This window comes from Vanacampus margaritifer, chromosome 11 (assembly GCF_051991255.1).
Source record: "Vanacampus margaritifer isolate UIUO_Vmar chromosome 11, RoL_Vmar_1.0, whole genome shotgun sequence".
Taxonomy (NCBI): Eukaryota; Metazoa; Chordata; class Actinopteri; order Syngnathiformes; family Syngnathidae; genus Vanacampus; species Vanacampus margaritifer.
In genome coordinates, this window is record NC_135442.1 from 11,226,845 (window position 1) to 11,239,395 (window position 12,551).

Sequence of the window (12,551 nt, forward strand, 5' to 3'; positions counted from 1 at the left end):
CTGCTCAGTCTGAAAAGTAAAATTTTAACTCATTCACTGCCATTGACGGCTGTAGACGTCAAAAATTCATTTGAACTATTTCTATTAGTTTAATTTTTTTCTTCACTTTTGTTAACAATTTTTTTATTGTACATTTAGAACAGATATATATTTTTTAATTAATTGTGAGCTAACTAGAGAAGTCATGCGATTAATTATGATTAAAAATTTTAATCGCCTGATGCCCCTAATTTTTAATAATCTTTTGTTTTTGTTTTGTTTTTAAAAAGAAAAGATTATTAAAAATAAAAAACACAATTAAAATGATTTTAAAAAAGAAGAAATTATTACAAAAAACTAAAAACATTTTTTTAAAGAAAAGATTATTAAAAAGAAAAATTATTTAAAAAGATTATTTAAAAAAATATTAAAAAAATTATTAAAAAAATTACAATTAAATGTTTTTTTTTTTTTTAAAGAAAAGATTATTAAAAAATTAGGGGCGTCAGGCGATTACATTTTTTTATCGTAATTAATCGCATGACTTCACTAGTTAACTCACAATCACAAATTTTATCTGTTCTAAATGTAAAAAAAAGTTAAACCAATAGAAATAGTTAAAAGGAATTTTTGACGTTTATAGCCGTCAATGGCAGTGAATGAGTTAAAATGAGAGTTTGAAATGTTAGAGGTCACATTAATGGTGGAAAAAGTTTTGAATTGATTCATCTTAGTTTCTTCCATATTTTACACTACAAAAAATGTGTCATTTGAACAGTGGTGTGCAGACTTTTTATATCCACTGTTCACGTAATTGACATGTGTCAATTATGCTTTCACATAATCTAATAACCAACCATCACGACGCCATTATTGCCTCACTTTAACCTCATCCAAAATGATAACTATCTTAGGGCTTCCTTACGTAAGCAGTCCATGTAGCGTACGGCAAGCGGTCCAGTATACCCACTATAGCACATACTGCGCTCCCATCTGTCGTCCTCTCACTCCTGCTGCTTGTCACACAGCAGTGAAAGCTTTATTTCAACCGCAAAACCAACACCATCGACTGGGAAATGAAATATTCATGAATGTGATTTATTTTAAAGATGACATTTTCCACTGTAATGTGGAAGGTCGTCGTCAGAACGAGTCTGTTTAGAACGACGCCAACACCGAAACCGAAAACGCTAACAAACATGACTCGACAAGCTCAAACGATCTGTGCTCTTCAAACGCAGCCGCGCTTGCGAGCGGATGAACGGAAATAATCGTAAGGATGGGGAAAACAAGGCATTGAGGTATTTCAGAACTGCAATTAAAAGAAACAAAAACGAGACGAGTCTGTTATGTTGATAATGGGAGGACGTGATAGCGTGCTTGTGTGTGTGTTTGTGTGTTGGCGGGCCTTTTAGGGGATACGAGATAAGAAGCATAAAAGCACACAAAGAGATTAAACAAAAACTTATTTCATCTTCATGTGCGTTCATGTCGCGTCAGAAAACAATAATGGCATCGCGTACACGAGACATTTGTATACTCCCTGCGGTGCAGGACCATTTAGCATATTTTTTTCTTGAAGCAACAACCCTATACTTTTATTCCATCTTAAATACAGTGGAACCTCCAAAGTGTTTTTTTTCTGTCCATAAAGAGGGTATATACCACAAAAATGAAAAAGTGTGATGACAAGTAACGAGCACGGGGCAGGAAGTGGAGCTTATTGCGACTTCTCCATCCTCACAGTCAAAAATATTTTAAATAACCATATAGCAAAGTATGTTTAGCTTGATGCTAATAAACAATTCAAAACATCATAGACGAGCTAACAAATAACGCCAGTGTCTTCAAGTAACTAGGGATGTAATGATACCCAAATATCACGATACGATATTTTTTTTGCACATAGTAACAGCAGTGACAAAGAAATAGGATTGGCCAGTCATTTCATTGTCATGTGCTCCTATTGGCTCAGTAGCGCAAAGTATCTTGGTCTATGTTGTTCACAATGCTGTGCTCAGCTGAAGTGGGTGAAAAGTAATGTTTTTGTAATGGAGATGTTGAAAAATCTTTGCTGATATGACTGATTTATGGGAGTGATAACCGCTGCAGGGGCCCAAAACATGCCTAATTAAAATTAAACTGCACTAGGTGACTAACTGGAACTGCACAAATGGAATACAACCTCACTGTTTAACAGACGTGCTGCTTTTAATATTGTGACATGACGACGACAATATTGTGGCAGTTTTCGCCATACCACAATATTGCCGTTATCTTTACATCCCTGTTAAGTACAATATTATTGTGCGTGTTTTTTTCTTATCACATTTCAGTTTTTTTTTGTTTTTTTTTTGGGACGCTGGAGCAGATTAATGACATTTCTTGTATCACTCTTTTTACTCAAAATCCATCTTTATTTTTGTTGTTATTATTGATTTATTGATTACTGATTAAATAATGTTTTTACACAATAAACCTTTAAAATTGACAACTAAACTAACTGCCCAATGTTTTTATTGTTCAAATCTGAGATTTTTGTTTGCAATTTTTTCCTATTTAGAAGTGTTATAATATTATACAGTAATGGTTAATATTGATGGCACATCACTTTAAAAACAATACAATAGAGACAGAATACATGCCTAACAAGATGACAATCATTTCATTAATATATTCACTTATTGCCATCAGTTTTAACACTGAAAACTCAGAAAATCCGTTTTGAAATTGGAACAACTTTGAAGGCCATTCCGCAAAAGAGAACGTTTTTGATTTGAAAGGTTCCACTGTATACCAACAATTGAGGGTTTCCTTTAGCAAGGTATTGCACTTGTGAAAATAAAAGAGACCATCGCAACTCAAAAACATAATCCGTCCTCATGCACCAAAAGTGGCCCTCAAGGAAAAGGCTTTTCATCGATTTCAAATAATAATAATAATAATGATAATAAAAAAGTTCATTCTTCTTTACAGACTACTTGTGCAAGTGTGACTGTGGCATGCAAACGTCTAAAACTACTTTTTAAAAATGTTTCTGTGATTTTAATGACATTCATCTTTTTTTCTTTTTCTTTTTTAAATAAAGCAGCTTCTGATTAATATTTTTTTTTCTGGCAAGAGCTGCATTTGGAAAAGAACCAAGGCAGCAATGAAATGATTATAAACACAGCATTTGAAGAGTTTTAAGACAGCAAAACGGGCACCTGGAGGCAGTGTCCACACTTGTAAAGCAGAGGTTCTCAAACTGGTTGGGTTCATGGGGGGAAATTTCTTTAAGGACCCCATCGTGATCCTAATGCCAATTAAACATAGCAACAGTGTGTGCCAAAGCAATTCAAAAGTTGCCTATTTTTTAGGGGAAAAAAACAATGTTATGGTAACAACAAAAAATTGTAATTTTTTTTTTTTTGTAGCCCCTTTACACACACATTTTTTCTGCTGGGCAAATTGTCTTTTTTTGGGGGGTGGTAATTTTGAATCATTTTCCACATAAGAACAACATGGATTATTATTTTTTTTTTGGTTGGGGGGGCTATCTCAGGTTTTTAGTTGTTATAGTGGACGCCAGGATAATATGGCTGTAACATTTTGTAAACTTACCAAGCTTGTATGCAACATTTTTAACATGAACATCATGCAAATCAACTTGCGATGGTGATTGGTTAGTTAAGATCCAATCATGAACCAGAAGTGTTGACATCATCCAAATTATGCGTTTTATTGGTTTGGACACGTGGATATGTCATGTCCACTGCAACCATCTATGGGTCTGAAGGGGTTAAAGTAATACACTTTTATACACAAGTTTTAATACATACGTTCTCATGATAAAAAGTTGTATTGTATGTAAACTAATGCTAAAAACATCATTTTAACAACAAATGAATTAGGAAAATACAACTTAATTTTCAATATATTACACTTGCTGCTTTTATGATCTGATTCGCAACAACTGTCCTGTGATGAAATATTCTGCGGGAATATATTTAATTTCTTTATTATTATTATTATTATTTACTGCAGATAATTTTACTGTATCTTTGTTCATCCATTTATGCCAGTGACATATAGTGGCAGCCTGAACAATTACATGTTTTTCCACTAGATGGCAGGGCACACAATTGAACAGTTTGTCCACTTGTTTATTGTATCCACTTGTTACCGTTCATACAACATATTGGGATCATTAAGATCATCATTATTTCAGTATGTATACTTGTGTGAAATTATTTTATATTTTTATGTGATGGTATGTCACAAATATGACAATTTAATTGGCCCAAAGTGAAGGTAGGGAACAGTAATTTGTTTAGTCTGTTTTATAGTCATGCCAGTTCCCATATAGACTTTTTGAAACTGCCACTACATAAAAATTTGTATTGATTTATTTTGTGGACCCCCCCCCCAAGTTCCGGACCCCAGTTTGAGAACCATTGTTGTAAAGAAAGACGAGTGCACACCGAAAAGCTGAGGAACACATTGATGATGAAATGATCACTACTCACAAATATTTTGAGATATTGGGGTGACATCAGGATGAACCTAAAATGCACTCTAACCTTTAGAGGTGAACGTAGACTGACGTTCTTTAATCTTTTGAATTCACATGTCTAACAGTTTCAGTACTTTTCCCACAACTTTCTTAACAAGGAGTTGATTAGCAAAAGCCACAACAGGTATTGATCCATTATAGACCAAGACATTTCCTGATTCAATTAGAATTGGTATTTAAACAGTCCCCTTAGTGTTAACATTTCTACATCATGACGATACCGAACAAATGGTCAACACTAGCTTCGGCACCAAACTCACTAGGCTATAGGAAGTGATTCCAAACACATCAGCAGGGTGCAACACAGAAAGGCATACAAGTGGATGTATTCATGGATCAAACAAACACCTGTTGTGAATTTTACCGTTCAGCTCCTTGTTAGGGAACAACAGAAGGTGGGGGTGAGGGGGGAAACAGGGTTCCTAAAGTTTAGGGCAGATTAAAGTTAAGACTTTTTAATTCCATTAAATATTATATTTAAAATCATCTTCCCAATGTCCCATGTTGTCCAAAGTTGCTACAGTACATAAATAACGTGCATCACTCTTAAGAGTCTCCAACTAGGCATGAATCAATGTTAGAATCTAACGATATGATAATCGTGAGCAAAGATATCGCCCTGCCATGGTATTAAAATTAGCGCTTTTTATTTTATTTCATTTTTTAAATATTTGAGTAAATAAAAACAACATTTACCCCCCATTGAGGACAATCTATTTTATTATTTAATATTGTTTTATTTATTTTATTTTTAAAACAGACCTGTGGACTAGTCATGTTGTCCTTGGGGCTAACTAGTACCCACTGGCACCATTAAATTTTTAATTTTTAGGACTAACAAAGACAACCTCATCACTGTTTTGTTGGCCCACAAGTCATTAGGTAAATTATTTTTTAAAGAATATCAAATAATCCTACTTGTCATGTGATAACAAGACTGAAAGATTGACTTAAGACATTGTAATGCCAATTAAGGCTTTGTTTAGGTTCATGGATTAAATGCCATTTTAAGGATCTGCGGGAACTCTGAAAAAGAACTGAAACATTGAAGAACTGGACATTCAAAAGTCACCTAAAAGCCAAATATCCCAAGGTTTTTGTGAGTAGTGTCCAGTGACGTTGAGTTCAGTTTCTGGCATCACCAGCGAGCCACTTGGCTAGTGTAGTCCTCAGTGGTGCTAGCAAAGTCATTGTCCTCTTTCTCCAGGCTCTTTGAAGCTTCCGCCCGACGTACGGGCGGCCACGGCCTGGCTTGCTGACGCTCGCGTATCCAACGCCGCTCCTCGCGCCTCTTCAAGCGCACCTCCCGCCGCTCCCTCTGCCGACTGAACTGGAAACGCTGCAGGAACAGGTCTTTGGCGTAGTCGTACAGCTGCACGTCCAGGAAGTTGAGCTCCTCGATGCGTCGTCGCACGGCCTCGCTCAGGTCCACGTTGGCGGCGCGCGTGCTGTTGATCTGCGTGAAGGGCGAGATGAAGCGCAGGCTGAACGTCCGCTCGAACAGGTACTGCGTCTTGCGCTGGAACTCGGTCAGGCCGTAGAAGGCCATGTTCTTCAGGTTGCTCATGGCGCTGCTCAGCAGGATGTGGTCGCGCTGGCTTTCGTTCATGGACGACAGGTTGTAGCAGCCCACCAGGTTCAGGTCGGACAACATGCGCACTTGCCGGTTGTTGGCCAGGTTGGAGGGGCAGCGCATGAAGTCGGCCAGGGTGACGCCCGACCAGTCCTCGCCGTTGTAGCAGGTGGGCAGCTCGTCCTGGGTGGGCGAACGTCCGTCGCACATGTGCAGGGCCGTCTTCCAGGTGGCGCCGCGCTGGACGTGCTTCCACTCGCTCAGGTAGCGGGAGACCGGGTCGCGCAGCATGGTGATGTAGTAGAAGTTCCTGAAGCCCAGACAAAAACAAAGCATGCTGTGAGCCAGTCAGCGTTGTAAGAGCATGCGAGATGGTGACTCGTGAATACGCGTCACGCTAATCAAGGTCGACTGCAGGTTGGGAAACAAAACTGCAGGAGCTTTATACGCGTGTGTGGGTTATACAAGCTATCAAATGTCACTGGATAATTAAAGTAGGAACTTACTTTTGCCTCGTCGGGTATTCAAACTGGAAAGATAAAACTGTTTTTACTGCGGTAAATAGCTTAGCTTGTTGTTATTAACTCATTCACTCCCAGCCATTTTTACTGAAGCAACCCCCTTCACTCCCGGCCAGCTGTTTTACTGGACTGATCTTGCAAGGCCCCCAGAATATTGTGTTCTATTGCTATAAAAACATGGAACCTACCAAAAGAAAGATTAGAGACTCTTCTTTCATCAAGAAACAAGTATATTTCTACCTGTTTCCGTTTTGCAGCAATTAGCTTTAGAATAAAGTTTCATCACAATTCACAAATCTGTTCAGAACAGTGTTTTTTTCCAACATGGCCCTGGTTGATCTCTTTTGCTCTGCTGCCACCTGCTGGCCGTTTTTTGTAATAACTACAATTGTTTTGAGCGACCTCTTCAGGACAGAGGCTGCATTAAAGCCTTCTGTATGCTCTAGCATAAAAAAAAACGTATAAATGTCTTTGGGACACTTAAAACATTTAAAATAGAATATATTTATAAGTTTTGGGGAGCAAATTAATTAATAAAACCTGAACCATGAAATACATGAGAGAAAATTCTTATTCTTTGTAAATAGAGTATTTATTGGTGCTTTTGAACAAACAAAACAACAATTTTTTTAAAATCAACTTCCACATATGGCTTTTCATTTGTATCATATTTGATACATCCGGTCACAATGCTTTAAATGTACACATTTATAACTGTCAAACGGACATATCAAACTTATTAGTATTTCCAAAAATCAGAAAGAACATTTCCCACTATTAATAAGTATCGGTGTCTCTCCTTTCTCAATTGGGGCAATCTTGCAAGGTCGCTGGAAAAGCCATCAGCTGGGTGATACTGCCCTCTAATGGATTATCCGTGCAATGCATGTGTCGGATCATATACGTCAGGGTATTAATGGGCAAAAAATATTATACTCATGAAATAGAGGGCTCAAAACGTCTTGTATTTAATATGAAACTGCCAAGTTTGTTTTAACTTATCAGATGCAGTAACGAACAAGCATGTCAGTTGGGTTTCCATTTTAAACCCTGCTAAAACTTTGCAACCCGTAGAGGACAAAAAGAGTCTCCCGTATTTTGCATGTCTATTTATTTATTCTTTTAACAATTTCTGATTTAGTTAATCCAGCAAGAAATTGGAGGCGGTGGGAGTGCAGTGTCTATAGAAAAGTAGTAGCATCATTACCTAACTTTAGCATGTGTATATCAGGGACGAATGGTCAGGGTAGGCAGGGGAGGCAGTGCCTCCCTACCTGCATGTAAAGTAGAAGAGAAAAGTTTTGAAAGCAAATGAAAGCTAAAATTTAAATATAAGCTAATCTTCTATTTTGGGTTCATATTTTTATTGTGAACTTCATCACACGTTTGGTCAATTTGGATTTCATTCCAGAGGAGCATGGCTGGGACTTTGGAGTGCAAAAGCATCCCAGCAGGGTAAGTGTTTATTTTTGTCATTTCCTGCCTCGTATCCTCCATTTTTACAATGATGTGTACATGATTAACCTGCTTGACCAATGGACAAACAGCAGTGGCTGACATCACTCATATGCTATCCAAGTACAAAATTGACCTGTTTGGTTGTTCCAAAGTTGAACATCACTATTGTGGACCGTGTTTTTTATTTTCATATTTGATGAGGAAGTGAGTGAGTGCTTGTTGGCAGATGCCTCCTGTCAGCGACTGCTAAAGTTTCACAGACGCAGACACAGTTGGCTGGTCTGCTTGGGACTTGAAAGGCATGCAGAGGGTGTTGTCTGAGTGCACTCCGCCGCCCAAAGGTCACCCGTGTGCACCATCAGCGTCAGCACGCATCAGGCTCAGGCGTCTGTCTTGGGTGACGGCGCTGTAAACTTTCTCCGTCCCCTTTTTCGAGTCACTCTAGCGTGCTCTGGAAAGACGACGACAGGGCTTTACATCAAGGTTTCCGTGAAAGCAAATCACATTGTCACAGTCAAGATTTCCCAGCAGCGTGTCGACAAGGTGCTGAGATGAAGTTAATCATGAATCAGTAATGAAAAGGAGACAATCTCACCGTAATATTCTGCTTTGAAACGGAATAGGAGCTAAATTAAGACGAGTACACAATTGTTGTTTTTTAATCCCATACGTGTGATTGTTTTCTCACAAAATTTGGATTTTGACACGTGAGGTGCAAAGTTAGGACCCAAACGCAGACAAGGCACAGTAGTTGGGAAACAGTTTCTGTACACAAAAATACAAAGTAACAACAAAAAGCTGGGCTGGATTTAGATGGCCCTAGAAGAAAACAATTGATGGAGAAATCTTCACTGAGAAATCTCAACAGAGAGAGCTGGGCTGGATGCAAGCAACCTCGACGAACACATGGAAGAACCGCTTGCATGGAAGAGTTGGGATAGGAAACCTCGGCTAAGGAACCTCGACGTACTGAAAAAAGTGCCACTCAGAAGCTCGGGCAAGGCACAATTCTATATGACAAATTAGATAGATAGATAGATAGATAGATAGATAGATAGATAGATAGATAGATAGATAGATAGATAGATAGATAGATAGATAGATAGATAGATAGATAGATAGATAGATAGATAGATAGATAGATAGATAGATAGATAGATAGATAGATAGATAGATAGATAGATAGATAGATAGATAGATAGATAGATAGATAGATAGATAGATAGATAGATAGATAGATAGATAGATAGATAGATAGACAGACAAACTAAGAGTGGCTAATACAGGACCATTATCAACTGCATAGTAACTGTTTGACATGATCAGCATCATCGTTAAATACATAATTGTCATCATAAGAGCCATAGCAACTGCATAGCAACTACCAATGAACTATCAAATCCGAGTGAAAATAAGGCAAATACATAATTGTCATCATAAGAGCCATAACAACTGCATAGCAACTACCAATATAACAAGAGACATAGTAACTGCAAATGAACTATAACATACGAGTGAAAATAAGGCAAATACATAATTGTCATCATAAGAGCCATGGCAACTGCATAGCAACTACCAATATAACAAGAGACATAGTAACTGCAAATGAACTATAACATACGAGTGAAAATAAGGCAAATACATAATTGTCATCATAAGAGCCATAACAACTGCATAGCAACTATCAATATAACAAGAGACACAGTAACTGCAAATGAACTATAACATACGGGTGAAAATAAGGCAAATACATAATTGTCATCATAAGAGCCATGGTAACTGCATAGCAACTACCAATATAACAAGAGACATAGTAACTGCAAATGAACTATAACATACGAGTGAAAATAAGGCAAATACATAATTGTCATCATAAGAGCCATAGCAACTGCATAGCAATTGCAAATAGTATCACAAAAGATATCGTAACTGCATAGCAACTAACAAGAGTAGACAAATACATCATCATCATGAATGACATAGCAACTGCATTACAACTACCAATATCACAAGAGACATAGTAACTGCAAATGAACTATAACATACGAGTGAAAATAAGGCAAATACATAATTGTCATCATAAGAGCCATGGCAACTGCATAGCAACTACCAATATAACAAGAGACATAGTAACTGCAAATGAACTATAACATACGGGTGAAAATAAGGCAAATACATAATTGTCATCATAAGAGCCATGGCAACTGCATAGCAACTACCAATATAACAAGAGACATAGTAACTGCAAAATAACTATACAATAAGAGTGAAAATAAGGTAAACACATAATTTTCATCACAAGGGCCATAGCAACTGCATAGCAATTGCAAATAGTATCACAAAAGATATCGTAACTGCATAGCAACTAACAAGAGTAGACAAATACATCATCATCATGAATGACATAGCAACTGCATTACAACTACCAATATCACAAGGGACATAGCAACTGCATAGCAACTGACAACATCAACATCATATAATTTTGACCACATGACCCAACCCAAAACAGACACATATAACCCAATGACCCAACATCAAACACAGTCTTAACTGTTGCCACTTGGGGCTGGCTTCACTTCCATCGGCAACCTATCGCTTTGCGTGCAGCGTAACGGTTAAATGCTGCTTCACCATGTTTGCTTTGAAACCTGAGCTATAAGGGGTTTTCAAGGATTTTGCTGATAAATGTTGAAGTGAAAAGTTATCGGTCAAGGAAGTATGACATCCTTGTTTGAGGATCTCTTAATTTATGGGAGGAACTACGGTTAGCTCGTTGTTGGTAGAAAGTGATTAAAAGTGTCATGGCTGTATGTTTATGTTCTTACTCTGCGGAGTGGTTAATTGAAAAGGCAAGTTAACCAACAACGGAGGATCCCCTTTCCGTTTTGCCTCAATTGCTTCAATTAATCAGCAACCAATTCTCCACAATAATTGGATTTGGTACTTTAATGATTACACTTCACCCGCTGTGGCATGAATGCCAATTCCAAAGGGACTTCAAAGTGGGACTCTATAAAGCTGTGGGTGACGTCATGCGTGACAGTGAGGAATATTACTGTCATGACCAATTTGGCAGACTGGCCACCAACCACACACAGATACAGACATACACGGCCGCACACAGAGAGCCTTGCGTCAAACATTGCTCCACAAACTGACTCAAGCGTCGCAAATGCACAATCCACAAGAGATGCCGCGTTTCATTCCCAGTCAGCATCCGGGGGCAACAGACAACTGCTTATTATTTGCCCATAATTAGCCCATAATGGCGCTGCCCCCCTGCTTCTGCCTGATTGCAGGCAGCCAAAGAGAACAGAGCGGGCAGCCTGTCGCCGCCTGCACGCGGACTCGCGGAAGCAAAGAAGTGTCAGTTCACTCATCGAGCAACTGCAGCAACATAATCATAATAGAGGCATGTCTACTGTAACTTAATAAGCAAATGAATGAATGTCCTTGCTCAGCAGCAGGACTGAATGACTGTGCGTGTGTGTGCCGTTTGAAGTATCAGAGTGAGAAGAGTGTGACTTTGCCCACAGTCAACATTACGACGACCACTCACATTTATCACTTTTGCTGGATTTTACTGCTTTATTGCTTGTCTATTTTCCTTATGGCATTTACTCATTAGGGGCACATTTGCACTAGAGCCTACCACAGCTGACTGCAGGGTGAGAGGCAGGTTACACCCAAGACCAGGGGTCAGCAACCGTTCCTGTCAAAATTTTAGGCCAAATAAATAACCAAAAATGTGTCTGGAGCCGCAAAACATTTGAAGATTGTGATGATGGAAACAGTGTGTTAGTGCTAGTTAATGTACTGAGGGCCCAAGAGCTCATTAGAGCTGCACCAAAACGGAAAAATACGCAGCCTCCAATATGTAGATATTCATTTTCTTCCATCTTTTGTCTTGCGTTTTTTTATTATTATTTCTTTTTAACTTTTCATACTTAATTTTTTATACGTTTTCATACTTTTCTGTAAATGTTCTGACATTTTGGGCAATTTTATGCACATAGTATGGTTATTTTCTGCCTCACCTTCATTTTTTTGTGGATATTTTATTGCTGTTTAAAAAAAATATAATTTCTGCCTTTTTTGCTATAAATTTTCTGATATTTTGGGCAATTTTGTGGACATTTTATTGTTACTTTTTGAACATTTTGTTTTCTGCTTTTTAAAAAATATATATATTTTTAGATTTTTGGGCAATTCTGTGGACATTTTGTGGTTACTTTTTGAACATTTTCTTTTTTGCGTTTTTAAATCAATTCTCTGACATTTTTTGGACATGTTAAGGTCATTTTTAAAACCTTTTTTTTTAAATCTACCTTTCGTTTGCCTTTTACTGACAACTTAAAAATGTGGGCTCTCACATTTGTAAAATATCTGATAATTTTTTTTAATTTAATCATAAATTCATCAAAAGAATATTTCATTTAAAATTAAATATGTACAAAAAATA

The 12,551-nt window shown here is 37.7% G+C and overlaps 1 protein-coding gene across 1 annotated transcript in view; it reads right to left on the reverse strand.

Moving 5' to 3' along the window:
- Positions 1-452: 452 nt before the first annotated feature.
- hs6st3b (heparan sulfate 6-O-sulfotransferase 3b) overlaps positions 453-12,551 on the reverse strand; it is a 67,439-nt gene continuing 55,340 nt past the window's right edge. The window contains exon 2 of the mRNA XM_077580035.1: positions 453-6,417. Within this exon, the coding sequence (XP_077436161.1) occupies positions 5,673-6,417 (745 nt within the window). The 3' untranslated portion in view covers positions 453-5,672. The remainder of the gene's footprint in view (positions 6,418-12,551) is intronic.